The sequence below is a fragment of the Rhinopithecus roxellana genome, chromosome 8, assembly GCF_007565055.1.
Source record: "Rhinopithecus roxellana isolate Shanxi Qingling chromosome 8, ASM756505v1, whole genome shotgun sequence".
Taxonomy (NCBI): Eukaryota; Metazoa; Chordata; class Mammalia; order Primates; family Cercopithecidae; genus Rhinopithecus; species Rhinopithecus roxellana.
Window position 1 is genome coordinate 128,418,479 of NC_044556.1, and position 20,338 is coordinate 128,438,816.

A 20,338-nucleotide genomic window follows, 5' to 3' on the forward strand; every position below is an offset into this window, starting at 1 on the left:
TATCCAATAATTATATAGCATTCAAAATATACGATGTTATCACATTTCAAACTGAACAACCAACATTGAGCTTTACAAGAAGTTCTTTAAGACTGTTGAGGAATGAAGCAGCTGTTTCTTTGCACCTTTATTTCCCCTTATGCTGTCCTTCTGGTTGGATGGATGGGTGGGCAGACAGAAAGATAGCCTAGACAGTGACTTCAAGTGATGAGTTCAGTAGACTACATTGACACTGTGGACCAATTTGTAGCTATTATATATTGAACACCTAATATATGCCAGAAACTGTTAGGTACTGGAGATATGGTGGTAAACAAAAACAGAAACTGGTTTTCTGGGGAAAATAAATATTAATCAAGTAATCACAGAAATAAATATGATTACAGTGAGAACTGCAGAGGATAAAAATAGAGATGATACTATGAAATGGAGCAAGTGCAGCTCACTAATGGAGTTCAGGGGCAATGTTGGTCAGGGACGCCTTCACTAAGAAAATGATGTGTGAATTAAAATCCAAAGGATCCCAGGAATGAGCTACATGATAGTGGGAGTGGAAGCAAGGGTGGGAGCAGAGCAGAACTGAAAACAGTATTTGGGGGGGAAAAAAAGGCTTTGTGGTAAATAGAGAACATTGTGTGTGTTAGAAAGGGCTTGGTGTATTAAAGGACCTAAAAAGAAAAGGTACAAGTCTTGAAAGGCAGACAGAAACCAGAAAATATGGGGACTTGTAGACTACATTCAGAATTATGGCCTTTATCAGAAGTGCGATGGAAAATCTTTGAGGAAATTTTAAATGTAGGGGTAGTAACACCTAAGATTTTATCCTGATTGCTTTTTTTCCTTTCAGATAAATCTGATAGCTTTAGTTTTAAAGCAACATTTCCAGGATGTCTGATATTTCAGCAGTCTCTTCTAATGTATATTATTTATTCAGTTGCTTTCTGCCTTATTGAACATTATTCTACCAGGATTTTCTGACTGACTTGGTGATGTCTGAGGTGGATCGTTGTGGAGAACATGATGTCTTGATCTTCAGAGAGAACACTATTGCCACCAAATCCATTGAGGAATACCTCAAGTTGGTGGGACAACAGTATCTTCATGACGCACTGGGTATGAAAGAGAAAAACATCTATTTTCTTTTCTTTACCTTTCAATTTTAAGTTATTCCACCCCATGAGACAAATGAATTGAGCTCAAATTCTGCATGTTATTTAGTTCTAATTGACTCAGGTGTTAAGGTTTGAATCGTGGCCATAAGAAGTCTCTGCAGTACTCACCAGTGGAGAAATAACAATAAATGTAGAAACAGAAACCCTGTCAGCATACACTGCTACTCCGGGTCTCCAGCTTCATGATTCCAGGATGCACAGTAATATCAGCAGTGTCCATTGATAGATCTGAGGTGGTCTGTTTTCCCCAAAGTGTTGGGTGTTTATATGATGATGTTATTACCTAGTCTTGAGAGTGTTACCCTGACATTTGTTATCATGCATGCAAAACTCTAATCAAAAGTGAAGAAAGTCTTGCTACTTCCCACAACTCCCCCACAAGTTTCTGCCTTTGAAGTTTCTAGAATTTTTAACATAACTAATTTTTGTCCAATCAGTAGCTCTTGCTGACTAGGCTACGCACTTGCAGTTCCAGATTTGGTCGTGAAATTGAGGCATTAACCACTAGAGTAAGGCACTGTGCTGGTCACTTTAATATACATCCTGATAGAGCAGATGTGAGTTCCTTGAAGAAACTAGCCCTTTGTTTTACCTCCATATCCCCACTGCCTGCACAGACTGTTGAGCAGCAGTGTCCAATAGAAATATAATACGACCCATGTGTAAGTAATTTTATTTATTTTTATTTTTTGAGTAATTTTAAATTTTCTAGTAGTCACAGTATTAAAAAGGATGAAGAGAAACAGGTGAAATTGATAACATAATTCGTTTGACCCAGAATATCCAAATACTATTTAATGGCTTAAAAGAATAAAAGTTATTAATTAGGTGTTTTACATTTTTATTCTTTTTGAAAATCAGTGTGTATTTCACATGTATCACACATTTGAATTTGCATAAGCCATTTCTAATGCTCAACAGCCACGTGTGACTATCAAGAGTAGAAAGTAAAAATATGTTGAATGATTGGAGAGATTTTTACCCTCAAGGAGTTTGCAATATAAGGATATAACATTAGGGATATCTCTATACCAAAAAGAGACATTCTGTGTTCTTTCAAATAATTTTAAAAAATTGAATCCAGCTGATAGAATTGTCAAACTTTCTGTGTGAAATGCATTTATGTTGGTATGTAGTTTGAAGAATAGAAAGGTTAAAAATAAACATTGAGCAAGAGCAGATAAGAAGATAAGAAGTAGCACGGGGAAAAGGACACGTGAACAAAAAGACATAGAGTTGGAACAGAACCAGGAATGTGTGGAATAAAACCATTTAGCTAGAAAAAGACATGAAAGAAACATGTGAACAATAAACAAAAAGATTAAACAATAATTAGAACCAGTTTGTGAAAACCTCAAATGCCTGCGTGAAGATTTAAAGTTTACAGTAATCATTGAAGAGCCACTGAAAGTTTTGAGCAGGGTGTTTTCAGTGGAATTAACTTAGCAGACTAAGATAAGTTGTATCCAGGCATGGTGGCTCACGTCTGTAGTCCCAGCTACTTGGGAGGCCAAGGTAAGAGGATTGCTTGAGCCCAGGAGTTCGAGGCTGCAGTGAGCTATGTTCACATCACTGCACTCCAGCCTGGGTGAGAGAGAAAGACCTTGTCTTTAAAAAAAAGGTGAAGAAAGTCTACTGAAAGCCAATCAATTAAGAAGCCATTGTAGGCTGAGTGCGGTGGCTCACACTTGTAATCCCAACACTTTAGGAGGCCGAGGTAGGCGGATCACCCAAGGTCAGGAGTTCGAGACCAGCCTGGCCAACATGCTGAAACCCCATCTCTACTAAAAATACAAAAATTAACCAGGCATGGTGGTGGGCACCTGTAATTCCAACTACTAAAGAGGCTGAGGCAGGAGAATCGCTTGAACCAGAGAGGCGGAGGTTGTCGTAAGCCAAGATTATGCCATTGCACTTCAGCCTGGGAGACAAGAGCAAAACTCCTCAAAAAAAAAAGCCATTGTAATAAGGAAGAATGAGACTCTGAATGAGGGTAATCATGCAAGTAAGAATAGAGAAGAAGATGGATATGAGAAATAGTAAGGTTGAACTGATAGAACTTGGCAAATTTTTCAGTTTGTAGAAAGGAAGGAGGGAACAAATATTACAGAGAATTGTGGGGTTTTGTGAGTGACTAGGGGGATGACGAGATTCTTAACAGGAATAGAAACCACAGAAGTAGTAGGCGTGAAACAGGGGAAATTACATATATATTCAATTTGAAGTTCTAGTAGGAAATCTCAGGGGTTTTAGATAGGAAATCTAAGATACCTGTCTAGCTGGCTGTTGGAAATTTGAGACTAATTTACTCATGTGGAGAGGTTAAATGAAGCTGCAAGATTACAAGAGCAGGAAGAGAACTGGGCCAAGGATAGATCTTAGAGTGCACCTGGGTTTATGGTATAGAATGAAGAAGAGGAATCAGAGAAGTGATCGGAGAAAGAGAGAGCATCCAAAAAAGAAAGAAAACCAGGAAAATACTGAGTCCTAGACACCAATAGAGAAGAGAGCATCAATAGAAAATTATGGAAGGTAAAGAAAAAGAATGGATATTGCATTTGGCACTTTAAATTTCACTGCTGATCGCTCACACTGGTTTCAGGAGGAGAGGAGCCAGGCTGTAAGGAATAGAGTGAGTCGCCATTCAAGAAACAGGATCAGTGTGTTTACATGAAGTCGACACATTATAGTAGCTACTACAATTAGTTTCTGCTCTGAAGTAGATTTTTTGTCTTCCTGTTTATCTTCATATTTTTTCTCTAATCATATAGACATTAAGAATGGTATAAAGAGCTTAAGAAAAGTACAAAGAGGTTTATAGTGTCATTGACATAAAGAGCTTATTACAGTCATAAATTATATCTCATGATTTGTTTTAATGATTTGTGTTTTGTTATAAAAGTCCACCAAAAAACAAAAAAGCATCTCAAACCGTATTCTCCATTCTATGGAGATAGGAGTGAATATTTATTGACTACCTGCTTCTTTGAAATCAAATATTCATATTTTGAAAATTCAGTCTGCTAAACAGGATTTCTGAATGAAATAATTTCCAAAATGAAAAGTGGGTACCAGTCCTTTGATAGGACAGTGAATGATTAAATGGCCGATGGGCTCAATGAGGCATGAAAATTAATTCAGTGGACATGGGAAGAAATTCAAGTAACCCCTCAGAAATCTCTGTAATAATATTTATAATCAAGAGCAAGGGCCACAGTAGTAAAAATGGCTGCTGCTTCTAAGAGCATAAACAGAATTAATTGGTAAGCTTCTTCAGGACAGGGGCTGTATTGTCTTCTCATAAGTTTTGCTCTATTTCATATACTTTGGGCAGAAAATAGATGCTGTTTCCAGACTGCTTGAAGAATTTTCAGAGAGAATTGATTTTAAAAGGTGCCAGTAATATTGTACAATATCTGTCTGCTTCTTAGCCAGTCCTTATCTTAATTAAAGCGTTACTCTTTCTGCACAGACTCTGCATTGTTTAGACTTAAATCTTCCATCTGTTATCCTATTTTACCTTTCCATTTGAAATCAGATTGCACCTTGGTATCCTGTGACACACAGGAAATACTATCTGTGAGATATACAAAAGAAAGCCCTGAAAAGACCTGATTTCCACTTTTAGCAGTGGAAGCAAATTCCTTTCAGCAGTAATATGTCCATCCTTGTTGACTTATTCCTACGTGTGCAATTTTTATGCTAGATAATAATGACTTAATGATTTACATAGAAAATATGTCATAGAACATTCTGGGCACAAACTTAACATGTAAACAACATAATGAGCACCCCCTTTGGCTCTGGTTTTTTTCAAATGCAAGAAGGCAAACTTAAGTGAGTTTTTTAATCTCTCTTGGCAATTTTGATCAGTTAAGCACCTTCTAGTTACAAATCAATAAAAGCCTCTCCTTTCAATATGGTACATTCTACATGCTCAAACACTGGTTATTGTTTCAATAGTTAAGGTATTATTTTTCTGTTTTGGAGCATTTTAAATATGTAATAATCAGGAACAAAAACTTTTTAAGCTGGTACTATAGACAATTAATTTACTTCTGGTCCCTGGAGTTATTTATCTGGCGCTTTTCTTGAAGAATTAAAAATATTGTTAATATTCATGTTTCTTATTAATATTAGTATTTTTTCCCTTGAATACATATAACCTAAAAGAAGTCACTAAACAGAATATTTAGGATACAGGTGTAGAGTTTGGGCAGTTTTTATATGGGATATTTGACACTGATTTCTTAGTTTTAAATTTAGGTACTCTTTAAACGAAGTTCATTTGTGGAAACATATAGCACAGGAGACATAGAGAACATATTGAATACGTATCTTGTGAGAATTGGTAACATTTTAAAAAGCTCTTACTAGTTTTGGCCATTTCACTTGACCAAAAATTATTCAAAAGTTGCATGATTTTTACATTAAAATACTTTTTGTATGGTGCTCCTACTAAGAGCCAGGTACCATATTACATGCTTTTCATGCATTATGTCTGTTCCTCACCACAGCTCTACAGGGTGTTTACTATTAACACTGTTTTACAAATAAGACAGCTGAAACTCAGACTAATTAAGTGACTTTTCCAGGGCCCACAGTCAGTCTGTCTGACCTCAATGCCTTTAACTTTTCTGTGCACCCTTTCCTTTCTGTATACCACATTGTTTCCTGTTCTCTCACTTCTCATCCCCTGTCACAGGTATTTTTAAAAGCTTTCATTTATCTAAATACTAACTGTTTTGATAGAAATGCTCTTTCTGCTGCTGCTGCTGCTGCTACTTAGCTTTGCAGGCATTATTGTTCACTTTCATGAAGTCTGTTATAACTAGCCTGAACCTCAAGTAATAAGCACATATTTAGGAGAATCTTTGAAAGATCCACTCCTCTTTCATAAAGACCTATAAAAAACCAAGAATACATACTGCCATCTCTGATAAATATTTATTGAGCACCTGTAACATCTTGGGAGCTATTCAGAAGAGTCAAGATTTGAACATGAATAAAACCTAGTACCTAACTTCCAAAGGTGTTCATCCTAGAAATGAAACAAACACAAACAATATGAAATACGAAGTAGTCGAAGATATACAAGCTATGGTGTGTACTAGAGGATAAACAGGTAAGGTAGGAATTTGTTCTTTCAGGGAATAGTGGGTGTATCTTTCTAGAACATAAGCCATATGAACAGGGCTTCTAAACTAAATTTATATGGAAAAGCATATACAGATTATATGGAGGAGATTATAAGGAGATCTGCTATAATATTGTGCAGTGTTGAATGACTGTCTCTGTTACAAGAGGTAAGCATAGAGAACCTTACTTGCATCTGTATTTGGCACCAACATTAGCACTTAAAACCTTCAGTGGACTATTCAATCAAGCTTGGGTTGTTTGTTCTTCTAGAATAACAATAATAGTCCCCTAAGTAGAGCGAGCCTTAAAACAAATAACGAGTTTATACTAATTAAACATATATTTAGTTTAATACATTTTTTAAGTAGTATCATTACCATTTTTATAAATACTGTGATGATGATGTTAGTGATTTATTCCACTTCCAGGATAAGAAAAATAAACATGATATGTAGGATGTGACAACTCTTGGGTTCCAAAGCAATGAGGCTTCATGGGCCATCTTTTGTGCCCTCCCTGTCAGATCTAGAAAAGAATTCCCCATTATGCATTTTAGGACAGAAATCATAAGTCCTTTTATTCTATTCAGGAAGACACTGTTTATAGCTATATTTTCATCTTCTCTCTTCTAATAGGGGAGTTTATCAAAGCTTTGTATGAGTCAGATGAGAACTGTGAAGTGGATCCCAGCAAATGTTCATCTAGTGAACTGATAGACCATCAGAGCAACCTGAAAATGTGCTGTGAGCTGGCTTTCTGCAAGATCATCAACTCTTACTGGTGAGCTTATCTCATCCTCTGCCTGTGGAACATCTTTTCATATAAAAGTCATCACAATGTTAACAATTATTTTACAACCAAAGGGGAGAGTCTTGGAGAGAAATTGAAAGTTTCCCCAATATAGTCCCATCTAAAATTGAAATCTCCATTGTAAGCAGAAGTACTTTTTAACTGGCTATCTACATAAATATAATCTCTCCCCAGAATATTAGTACTATAGCCTCTAATACCAAAAGTATTTCTTTTGCTTTCTAAAATATTTACTAGTGTTGAACAGATGTGTTAATGAATTTTGATCATTGCACTAACTCCAGCAATTGGTGAAACTTTGGAAGATTTTTGATGAACAGTCTTTAGAGAGACCATGGTGAGTTATACTAAACCAGATGGTTTAGTCAGGAGCCTCATGCCATTTTCCCACTTTGCAAAACTAAATTTAAACTAATCCAGAGTTTTGTAGCCTTGGGTTTCCAGTCTCCATCTGGCCTCTGTGAATTTTTCCACCGCCTCTCAGCCATGAATCAGGTAATACCTCATCCCAGAATTTCTACTAGGTCCTCCTCACAGCCTGACTCTTAAGCAGAGATATGTTGGGTCAGGGTGGAATCACTTGTGCTTTGGGTTCTGGTACTTCTGTGTTTAGAGGTTTTGGTACTTTTTTCCTTCCCTAGTGTTTTCCCTCGTGAGTTGAAAGAAGTGTTTGCATCATGGAAGCAGCAGTGCCTGAACCGTGGCAAGCAAGACATCAGCGAGAGGCTCATCAGTGCCTCATTATTTCTCCGTTTTTTGTGTCCAGCCATTATGTCTCCCAGTCTTTTCAACCTTATGCAGGAGTATCCTGATGACCGCACATCTCGGACTCTAACTCTTATTGCCAAGGTCATTCAGAACCTGGCCAACTTTGCCAAGTAGGTGATACTATTGTAACCACTTTAAAAACACAGTTTAAAAAATACTCGAGGCCTAAAATTTGGATGAGGGTTGGGAACCTCATCACTCATGTTACCAGATTTTCACTGTGGTATTAATAAATATAGCAAAAAATTGGAAACAAGTTAAATAATCACTTCGTTGAGGAGTGGTTAAGTAACCTATGATACATGCATTCAATGGAATATTTGCAGGTACTATAAGCTGCTTACAAAGACTATCCAATAATATAGAGCATTAAGATAAAATTAAATTAAAAGTGCTGATAAAAATGCTTCAGTAGGAAAAAAAAGGGCAGAATAAAAAGTGGTATGTATACTGTTACCCCAGCAATATGAAAATACAAAAATCTAACTATAAAAAAAGTTGGGAAGAAAAGACAAATTATGTGGTTAACATTGTCTAAGACAATTATCCTGACCACTTCAAAAAAGACAATTTTGTGAAAAATGCAAAAGATGGAGGGGGGGCTGTTCTAGATTAAAAGAGATTAAATGCAGTACTTGAAACTTATTTGGATCTTAAGTTGGAAAAAATATATGTCCTTTTGCGGGCAATGGGTGGAATTTAAATATAGACTGTAGATAAGATAATTCATGAATAGTGTTTTTAAAAGTTTTAGTGTGATAATGGCATTGGTTTATGTAAGAGATATTCCTTATTCTGAAGAAATGGACACTAAACTATTTAGAGGTGATGTCTGCAACTTGGTTTAAAATGGTTCCAGAAAGAAAAAAAAAAAAAAAAAATCTGTATAGAAAGAGAGGGTGTGAAAGCAAACTTGGCAAAAATAACAGTTGGTTAATGTAGATGAAAGGCATATGGGTATTCATTGTATATTCTTTCAACTTTTCTGCAGGTTTAAAATTTTTCAAAAGAAAATTAGGAGAAAACAGTTGGGAAGGAAATGTACTAAAATATAAACAGCAGATATATTTGGGTAGCTTGAATGAGACATCCATGCTTTTTTCTTTCTACTTTTCATTGTTTCAAACTTTTTTCAGTAAGTTTGTTATTTTTATAGTTTACAGAAAATAAATTTAAGAAATGGCTGGGAAGGAATTCACATTTACAAAATTGACCAAGATTTATTCAATATTGATGCTTAAAAACGGGTTTCTATTAGCAATGTATTGAAGAAAAAAAAAACAAGAACAGATTGTTTTCTAGTATGAATAGTGGCTTTTTAGAGGTGTACTATTTTAATTTTGTATAATTTATATATAAGCCAATGCAGAAATACACATATTTATCCATATTTGAGCTAAAAAATATTTATATTTTATTTTGGAACAGGTTTTGTGGACTTAAACTAGGCCCTGAAGATAGGTAGAATTTAGATAGGCAAAGGAGAGAAGTTTTTCTCTAGTGCAAGTAAATAGCATGGGCAAAAGCTTGGAGAAGAAAAAAATGTATAATATATTTGGGGGACTTTGAAGAAACTAGCAGTATTGAAGGTTTGTACTGGTGAGCATTTGGTAGGTAAGTGAGGCCTATATTACAGAGAAATTCAAATACCAGAAGTAAAAAAAAAAAAAGAGGTTTAGCTTTACCCTTTAGAGAATAGAAAGCTATTCAAAGCATTGGAATATTAAAGTGATATTAAGAAAGTATGTTATAGCATTTATCACTTATAGATAATAAAATTAATCATTCCCTCCAGAAAATAAAAAAATGTCATAATTCTGTGTAAAGTCAAATCAAAATGATCATCTCTCTCTTGAATATGTTCTTTCTCATTTTCTCATCCTCTACTTCAGGTTTGGTAACAAAGAGGAATACATGGCATTCATGAATGATTTTTTAGAACATGAATGGGGTGGAATGAAGCGCTTTCTTTTGGAGATCTCTAATCCAGACACCATCTCAAACACCCCAGGCTTTGATGGTTACATTGATCTGGGCCGAGAGCTTTCAGTTTTGCATTCCTTACTGTGGGAAGTAGTTTCCCAACTTGATAAGGTAAAGTAGGTTGATGGAAGATAGAGACTTTAATGTACCTGAATTCTGGAAAGTACCTATGGAGTGATAGCACTCACTCTTTCTGCTAATTGAAAGCAACCTTTTACCCTAGAAATCTGAGAGTGGTCATCATTTCTGAGTAAAATATGGGACCAACAACCATGAAATTCTGGAAAGCCATGACATTATTAATATATGTTTTTAATATTTATCTGAATTAATGGAGTATATTTCTCTAAATTTATATATACAGAGTGCATATCTGAAAACTTTATTAGAAACTAATATATTGGTATATACAGCCTTATGCATGTCTAATAGGATAAGATGAAACCTCATATAGTAATTTCTAATAAAAGTATAGATTTAGCTAAGAAAATACTAGGTTTATCATGTTTTAAGTGACTTTACCCATGAAACAAATTGTTTTACTATACAAGTCATAGAGTTTCATATAATTATTAGTGCTAAAAATCACTGTTTTCTTTCTTTACAGATGTGAATTAAGAATACAGAAAACAATTATTTTTAATCATTTGTTTGCTAAGAATTTTATTATGTACCATATTAATAAGTAAATATACACCATGCCAAACATTTTCTTCCTTCTGGAATTTAACAAAAAGGAATAGATTTGGTAGTAAAAAATAGTCTAATAGACTTTGGCTAAGCTTATTACAATAATTATTTATTGATGTTTTTGTTTGCTACAGGCATTTTATAAATATGTGTGGTGGTACGTTAGAATAACTTCAAAAGACAGTTATTTTTCTGTGATAATGATTTGTTTTCCTCTATTTTCCTATCAATAAAAGTGCTATACCAGTAAAATTTAAAGGGGAATAAAACGTATTAACGAAGACCATTTTGCTGAGGAAACATAAGTGGTAGTGTGTCCTCCAATGCTTAAAAACATTTGTGAAACAGTCAACTCTTCCTTATTCTCGAGGACCTTTTTTCACTTTTAGAAATGCTAGCTAGATTTTTAAGTTGCAACTATGCCAAAGGTAAATCCTTTTCATATGAATCATAGCCCAACATTGTTGAGCAAGTAAAGGCATTGGTGGCATCTATACCTGTTTGAGTAGAGTAAAAGAGTCTGTTGATTGTTGAGAAGGCAGAGACCCAAAGGCAGCTATGTCAAACTGACTGACAGTTGAAGGAGACCCCTAAGACCCCATGAGAATAAGAATTCCCTAAAGAAAAAAATGTTTGAAATGGATAAAGCAAGTATTAAAGAGTTAGTCTTTGTTGAATAAACTGCATCTCAGTGGGATGCGGGTTCAGTTTTCCTGTGAAATGGGCTTGGTTTGTTTAGGATCAAGGTCTTTTTAACGGACTTTGCTGTGTAAACACACTTTCTCCTTTTTAATCTGTGTTTGGTCCTGGGAACCAGGAATACATCTAGACATATCTCATAGAGAAAATTTACCTGATTTTGTTGTTAAATTAACAACAAAAATTGTCTTACTGATGGAAACTCAGTTGGCAGTGGGTCAGGGTTCCCAAGATTGACTGGGATAGTGGATGGCAGTATCATCTGTGTGCCCTGCAGTACTCTGGATTCCTGAATGCAGCACCTTCTTATATGTTGGCATGCATTTCTTTTCTCACATGATCCCTTTTCTTTGAAAGTTTATCATACTAGCTGATCCTCTGGTCTTGAAGTTCTTTTGGTTAGAAGGAATTTGGTTCTTCCTCTACCCTCCCCCACCTTGATCTACTAGCCTCCCAGAGATTTAGTTTGCTTCGCATGTCTATTTTAGTTGGAATGGCATTAGTTTGGTAGTTTTGAGCATGTCTTTTAATTTTTATTTGCATAATCCTGATTTCAATTTCCTTTCTTTCCTCGATGTCTGCTGCACCCTGTTTCGCCTCCTCCATTCATCTCGACGCCATGGTTCTGCTGCTCCATAACAATGCATTATGAACCTGCCACTCCCATATGCAAACACCTACCCTTCCCTCCAACCTACACCCCTCCATCAATGGCCATCGTTGTGCCAAAAACAATCTATGGTGGATGTCGCAATGCTTATTATCCAATTAGGGTGAAAATTCCTTCCTACAGGCGACCGTGGCAAAATTGGGGCCTCTCCCTCGTGTTCTTGCTGATATTACCAAGTCATTGACTAATCCTACGCCAATACAACAGCAACTGAGACGCTTCACTGAACATAACTCCAGTCCAAATGTCAGTGGAAGCCTCTCCTCTGGGCTGCAGAAAATATTTGAAGACCCCACTGACAGGTATGAAAGAGAGGACGTGACCAATATCTCAGAGAAATATAATGTTCAGATTTAGCAGAAGTATATTCAACCTATTTTTTGAACTTACAAGTTTAAAATCATGAGCAATTGAAGACTCATCTGACCTGAGAGCAGTTCAATTATTTGTCGTTATAATGCACAAGATCTGGGATAACTTATTTTCTAGAATGGTAGTATAGAGAGTTATAATATATTCCACAGCATATTTTAAAAATTTCTGTCTTGCTTAGTGGGAGACCAAAGGCTTTATGAAATTCATGTTTCTATACGTTATAACATTCAAAAACCATGGAGAACCTCGGTGAAAACCATTTTATAGCTGGCTATGTCAGCTGGACAGGTAGATACAATGTTGATGCTTAGACTGTTTTATGGATTGGCAAGACTTGTGCCTTTAGCAGGGACCTTGCAGTTGTGTACTTAGAACTTCTCCTCTTGAAGGTTTAGATAAGTAAGTACGAATTGGAATATTTCAGGAAGGCTTAAAACCTAACTGGGAAATGATTGGAATCCTGGTTAAAACTGAAGACAGTGATGAGTTGGTATCTACAGTGTTATTCTCTACTTTTGGGAAAAAAGTAAAAATGCTGGATTTTATTCTAACAATTATAATAATTCCCTAATTATATAAAATCTGAGTTTCCAAAGAAATATATGTATCCACATAAGAACCTTCAGAGGAGTTCACATGCCTGAATTGAGGCATCTTAGCCATGTTGAAGTTGTCTCAAGAGAAATTAAGTGTCCTTTCCTTTTCCACAGTGATTTGCATAAACTAAAATCTCCAAGCCAGGACAACACAGACAACTACTTCAGAGGGAAAACATTATTGCTGGTTCAGCAAGCCTCCTCTCAGAGCATGACTTATTCTGAAAAGGATGAAAGGGAAAGTAGCCTTCCTAATGGTCGGAGCGTCTCCCTCATGGACCTCCAGGACACTCATGCTGCTCAAGTGGAGCATGCATCTGTCATGCTTGATGTGCCTATACGCTTGACCGGAAGCCAGCTTTCCATAACCCAGGTGGCCAGCATCAAACAGCTGCGGGAAACCCAGAGCACTCCCCAAAGTGCACCCCAAGTGAGAAGGCCCCTGCACCCAGCCTTGAACCAGCCAGGTGGCCTTCAGCCCTTGTCATTCCAGAACCCTGTCTATCACCTCAATAACCCAATTCCAGCAATGCCAAAGGCCTCTATAGATTCCAGTTTGGAGAACCTAAGCACTGCCAGTTCCAGAAGCCAAAGTAACAGTGAAGACTTCAAGCTCAGTGGACCCAGCAATAGCAGCATGGAAGATTTCACTAAACGTAGCACTCAGAGTGAGGACTTCTCCAGGCGGCACACTGTGCCAGATAGACACATACCTCTTGCTTTGCCACGACAAAATAGTACTGGGCAGGCCCAGATCCGAAAAGTGGACCAGGGTGGGTTAGGTGCCCGAGCCAAAGCCCCACCATCCCTGCCACATAGTGCTTCCTTACGTAGCACCGGGAGCATGTCAGTGGCGTCCGCAGCCCTGGTGGCCGAACCTGTGCAGAATGGGAGCCGGTCCCGGCAGCAGTCCTCTTCCTCCAGAGAGAGCCCTGTTCCCAAAGTGAGAGCAATCCAGAGACAACAGACACAGCAGGTAGGCGCGAGTGCTGAAGGGGCGTGGCTTCTACTTGGTCCATCTGTTTCCTTGGTTCTTTATACGTAAATCATTGGGAAATCCTATTGTTAACAAAATTTCCACTTAAAAGCAACCTTTAAATGGAAAGAGGAAAGGAAAATTTGGGGAAGCTTCTGCCTAAGTGAGACTGCAGAATGAAGTTTGACTCATTACCCTTAAAAGTCTAACAAACACGCAGGGGCCCCCTTCTCTTCAAGCAGCAGAGCTACTACCTCAGTTTACACTTAGAACAAATCGGTGATGTTGAATGAATAATTAGATACTTAAAATCTGTAGGCAAAACCAACTATTATTTTGGGAATCTGAAAATTAATCCCTCTTAATTTTTTTTCTTAAGCTTCCAGAATAAAGGTTTGCATTTTGAGCCAAGAGTTTAATGTGACTGCTCTCCATTCCATCCCTCAACTCTCTCTCGAAATACAAAGTCCCATGTGCCTTTTCCTGGAAATGGCTAGAAAAATAAACACTTGAACACGTAGAGAGTCAAGATAAAGGAAAGATTAAAAAGATAGAAGCACAGGTGGAAAAGGAAGTATTCTGAACATTTGCAGATCCCTTACATTTCTATTTACATGGACAAGCCCAGCTAACATCACATCCAATCGTAATATAAGATTTTCTGATTTTTTTCTTGACAAATAAAAAGCTTTGCCCAGAAATTAATCATTTCTTCCTTACATATTACATTTTGAAGCATCAGTACATATTTTTCCCTTTGAAACAAACTACTGTTAAATATATATAGGCCGGGCGCGGTGGCTCAAGCCTGTAATCCCAGCACTTTGGGAGGCTGAGACGGGCGGATCACAAGGTCAGGAGATGGAGACCATCTTGGCTAACACGGTGAAACCCCGTCTCTACTAAAAACAAAAAATACGAAAAAACTAGCCGGGCGAGGTGGCAGGCGCCTGTAGTCCCAGCTACTCAGGAGACTGAGGCAGGAGAATGGTGTGAACCCGGGAGACGGAGCTTGCAGTGAGCTGAGATCCGGCCACTGCACTCCAGCCTGGGCGACAGAGCAAGACTCCGTCTCAAAAAAAAAAAAAAAAAAAATATATATATATATATATATATGTACACACACACACACACACACATATATACACACACACATTCGTGTAACTTTTCATATATGTAATATATATCTTTATATATCTTTCATCTAAAAAGATTTTTCTCCTAAAAAAGCATTGTGTTAGTTGAATTTTTTTTGAAACCTAATGATAGTACTAGAAAGTTTGAGATTAAAAGAGTTCTATGACAAATCCTTTTATGCAGCAAAATAACTGGGCAGGGAGACTGCAATAAAATCCTAGTTTGTATCTGTAATATATTTGCTTTTTTACAGTTTAGGCACTTACTGATATGGCTGCGTCTGCCTCCAGTCTGCTGTGATCAGAGCCCCTTGCACCTACTTTGATTTTTTTAATTGGATTATTTATAGAGTCCTTGGATACAGAAATAGAAGAAGGGATGAAAAGCATGACTAACTTAAACTGTTTCTAGAAGCAGACTTCCTGGGCTAAACCTCCTACTTGGTCATTTTTTACTGAGTAATAAAGTTTTTCTACAGTCTTAAATTTTTCATTTTTATTTTGTTATATTTCCCAAAAATTTACCAAATTGTTTGATTTAGTAAGCATTTGTATTTGAAGAAAAGGAAAAATATATATCTTTTATATGTATCATATGTATTTTTTATATATAAATGTGTGTGTATATATAAACATAAAATGTATGTGTTAGGAGGCTATCAGTCATGCCCACCTTATTGTGAAGTAGTTTCCTCCCATCACTTTTGTGCTAGACTCTAGTTGAGATCAACTACTTTCAGAGAATTAAGGTGTTCATTGGGAGGAGAAAGGAAAAATACATAATTTTAGAAATCAGAATACTGTGTAGAAGCACATATCTACTCAGGGACTTAGAGCAGCACAAGGGCACTGAAGATAAAATAAGATTAGTGAAGGGCATGAGATCTGGCAGAGAGGGACAGGACAGGGAAAGTGTCCTCCACCTGCTTTTCAAAAGTGTGCTTAGGCCCAGCCCTGTACAGAAAAGGAAAATAAAGATTCTTTTTTTTTTTTTTTTATTCTGCTTACCCTTTCCTTCTGTATCATGGAGTCCTCTGTGACTCCATGAGGGCCCATGACTCAGGCTGGTTGTTTATTAATATTATAAATTACATAGCCTTTTTTGTGGTCATCTGGAGCCACTTGTCATTTATAATATTTTTTCTTTAGGAAAATATAATACCTATCACATAAGCACATAATACATGTTTCTGTGGGTTATAAATAGAGGACTGCCTGGATGGATGGGAGGTGGGAAATGCATATAGTCTCCAAACAACCAATATAAAAATTAGTTTTTATGTCACAGCCATTAATGAGTCACATATATATTTTTTGGCATGAAGTAGGGTACAGACACAGTGAGATGTCCAGGTACAGCTTTGAATATTAATCTTAGTTTATACTTTTGCTGGTGGCGCCACTGTCGTATCAGTTGAAGCATAAATCACTTTATTTTGATTGTTCAAGTTTCTTTTTTTTTTCCTACACTGGCTTTTGGTTCATTGTTTTGAACTTACGTTAGTTTTTTATTTCTTTTGTTTTTTCGAAACAGAGTCTTGCTCTGTTGCCTAGGCTGGAGTGCAGTGGCGCGATCTCAGCTCACTGTAACCTCCGCCTCCTGGGTTCAAACAATTCTCCTGTCTCAGCCTCCTGAGTAGCTGGGATTACAGGTGCCCACCACTACACCTGGCTAATTTTTGTATTTTTAGTAGTGGCGGGGTTTCACCACATTGGCCAGCTTGGTCTTGAACTCCTGACCTCAAGTGATCCACCTGCCTCGGCCTCCCAAAGTGCTGGGATTACAGGCATGAGCCACCGCGCCTGGCGTAGTTTTTTATTTCTTATCTTTCTGTTTCTTGCTTGCTTTGTTCATCTCACTCCCAGGAAGCCTCTGAAGTTCTATATAATCAGCACATTTTTAAGGCAAATTCTTTTTTTTTTTTTTTTTTTTTTTGAGACGGAGTCTCGCTCTGTCACCCAGGCTGGAGTGCTGTGGCCGGATCTCAGCTCACTGCAAGCTCCGCCTCCCGGGTTCTCGCCATTCTCCTGTCTCAGCCTCCCGAGTAGCTGGGACTACAGGTGCCGCCACGTCGCCCGGCTAGTTTTTTGTAGTTTTTAGTAGAGACGGGGTTTCACCGTGTTAGCCAGGATGGTCTGGATCTCCTGACCTCGTGATCCGCCCGTCTCGGCCTCCCAAAGTGCTGGGATTACAGGATTGAGCCACCGCGCCCGGCCAAGGCAAATTCTTTTACATATTTTAATTGCAAATTGTGTTGGGGAATTCTCTCCCAGAAACTAGAGGATTTCTTTGTGGGGATTGTTCTGTAGGTGGCTGTAATTATCAGTAGCTTTGTCCCTGCAAATTCCATTTATATCTTAGCACAAAGTAGTGGCCATTGTCTGCACAGTAACTGGCTTCGGTCTTCTACGTCTAATGAGTAGGAAGGAAATAAAATCCTGGTGAAAAAATTTACAGATAAATTTTTTTTCAAGAAACTGTCTTAATTTTTTAACCCATTTCAGCCTCTGTTTGGATTGCTTTTTTCTTATTTTCCTCTCTATTTTGTTTTTTATGTATCATGTACTTTGTACAAATAATAGACTTTTTGTATAATATATGAGGCATTCAGATTTAGCATGTACCCTAATCTTAGAAATTTGAATTTGAAGAGACCTTTTAAAATAGATAATTGACAAGTCTATTAATATGATGCTGCAGTTTTCACATTTGGATTTGTTGAGCTGTCTCCTAACCAACCTCTTCAAGAACTCCCAAAGTTTATGGATTAATTTAATCAGCCCTTTCTTTGGTGTTGATAGCAGAAATTCGTTTATAGGAATCCGACTATTTCACACTATGAAGCTGAAACCAATTGGTCTTGTTTATATCTAGTAAATACTAGCAAAGAACAAGGAACTGGCCTCAGCATTGCCAGACTGTGACTAATTGTAGTATCAGTGAAACTGCTGCATCAGGCTCTTTTGCCCTAAAGCGTTACTGTTTTTCCAGGGAGACCCTATACAGCTTTATCTAAAAGGGAAGATATTCCTAATGGGAATTCCTGCTGTATAGCTCTATAGATGATTGTTAAAAGGATATTATCTGTTGTTTAGATTTTGTTGTTTTTGTTTCATTATTTTGATGATCATGTTGAAAGTGGATATAAATTTTCTTTCTGAGGCTATTCCTAGGCAAGATGGGATCTGAACCACTTACCTCCTCCCTCAATTTCTTGGACTATAAACTAGAGATATTTTTTGCTATTTATCCAGCTTATAAGGAGATGGAACAGTCATTGAAAAGAATCCTTTGGTGCCCTTCCAAAGGATTAGGGGAAAAACATAGAATATTCTCTTAGTAATAAATTATATTTTAGTAATTAATTCTAAAGATAATCCAGAATAATAAATGAATAATATTTTATTGAGTATCTGTTGTGCATTTAACTAGTCAGTATCATTTAAAAGAACTGTATGATATGATGCCCATTAGATTGACTAATTGGAAAGTAAGAGCAACACTTATAAGACCAAGAATATATAAAAGATAGTATATAGTTTTTCATTTGAAGAACATATTACAACAAAAAAAAATCACGAAGCAAAAATCACCTCTGTTTCTTTTCAATCCAGCACAATAACTATTTTTTATTTATTCAATATTTCTAGCCTTTTTACAATTTTGTGAAGACTTTATCATTAATAGAAGGAATAGTTAGGATTGATCTATTTTGTCACTTTTATTTTTATTATTTTGACCACCTACTGTATGCCAAGGAAAGTGCTAGGATATATTAGGAAGTGGCTGAAAATAAGATTTGACCAATAAAATAGTAGAAATTTCTAGAAGTTCATTCACAATTGCTTAGTGTATACATGTCTATTTATATAAACTATGCACATCCATCCTCAGACATGAAGCTATTTTTATTGATATATATCTATAATCTGTAAATCAGCTAAACCAGATCCTTCTTCACGCCTTTAAGAAATGTCCCTGTGTTACTTTACTTTTGCATGTGCAAGTTTTAAAGTCTCTCCCAACCCGTCTCTGATAACCTTTTAGTCTATGCAGTCGGTTTTTTAATCTGGTCTTCCTCACTCTCCAGTTTATCAAAATATTCCTTCTTTTAAAATATTTGTTTAGAGTTTAACTGAGTTCTATTTCAGAATGATATAAAGATCCTTAAGATGTAATAGCTGTGATGGGAGAGAAAATGCCCTTCAATTATGAAATTATAGAATTCTGGTCCTCAAAATGCAAATCCCTCTATTTAATTATAAAAGGCTAACTCATATGCCAGGTTTTGCACTCTCTCTTTAGCTTACTCTCTCTTTCTGAGGCAGGACAGATGGAAAAAAAATTGTGTGTTTCCAATTGTTTGTGGGGAAAGCACTAATGTTCAGTAGCCTAATATAAATTGTAATATCTAGTGCCAGTTTTTGAAACATAAATATAGTAATGACTGACATCTAACCTCTCTGTAGCACTCTGAAGTTTCCAAAGAGTTTTCATATATATTGTCTTATCCTCACAGCTCCCTATGAGATGATCGAGATAGGGGGTAGTGACGGTATTGGTATCTCTATTCAGTAGATTAGGAAAATAGACTACCCAGTATCCATCGTTTTGATCCTATATTCAAGAAATTTTCCAGTATAAGGACCCTTCAGTGGTCGTAATCCATCATGAAGTCAGTGTTGTGTAAAGATAACCAGCATCACTTGTCCTTCTTTTTCTCTAAATCATTAATATGAAAACTAAGTAGATTGGTGCAAAAGTAATTGTGGGTTTTGCCGTTTAACCCACAATTACTTTTGCACCAACCTAATATTTGCCATTCTGATTATAAATGGGCACTTTGTGAGTTTGTTTAGCACTAATCAGTTTTTTGGTTTCTGATTGTGTCTAGGCTAAACAGATGTTTTGACCATCAGGTTATGCTTTCTTCCTGTTATTTTATCATCAATAGACTTTTATGGCATAAAAGGCTTTTATGGCAGAGGTCATTTATTAATTTCAGCAGGCAATTTGTTCCCTACCAGTATTTGCACCACTGGGCAAATTAACAATTTTAAGGCTTTGACTTTCTTTAGAGGGAGAATAAGGATGCCTTTTGGATATGTTATATACAACTTTCTATTCAGAATAGTTTACACTTATATAAATGTATATTCTCTTTCCCTGCCCCTAGCCTTGGCATTAGTAAAATAATACTTACAGCTAAGAGCATTAATTAGAAAACTGAGAGATCACAGTTAACATCTTCCAAGAATAGCTGTTTGTGAAACATAGCACATGGGTGAGCTCTTAGGGGAAATGCTAATATCTGTTTCTGATG

General features: G+C 36.7%; 1 protein-coding gene across 3 annotated transcripts in view; it reads left to right on the forward strand.

The window, feature by feature from the left end:
* The window catches only part of RASAL2 (RAS protein activator like 2), a 393,164-nt gene that overhangs the window by 358,209 nt on the left and 14,617 nt on the right, over positions 1 to 20,338 (forward strand). For 2 of the 3 annotated variants that reach the window (XM_010375694.2, XM_010375696.2), the window contains 6 exons: positions 969 to 1,113; positions 6,947 to 7,091; positions 7,763 to 7,999; positions 9,782 to 9,983; positions 12,034 to 12,233; positions 13,017 to 13,878. In XM_010375694.2, the coding sequence (XP_010373996.1) occupies positions 969 to 1,113; positions 6,947 to 7,091; positions 7,763 to 7,999; positions 9,782 to 9,983; positions 12,034 to 12,233; positions 13,017 to 13,878 (1,791 nt within the window). The remainder of the gene's footprint in view (positions 1 to 968; positions 1,114 to 6,946; positions 7,092 to 7,762; positions 8,000 to 9,781; positions 9,984 to 12,033; positions 12,234 to 13,016; positions 13,879 to 20,338) is intronic. The other variant, XM_010375695.2, reaches the window with a different exon arrangement.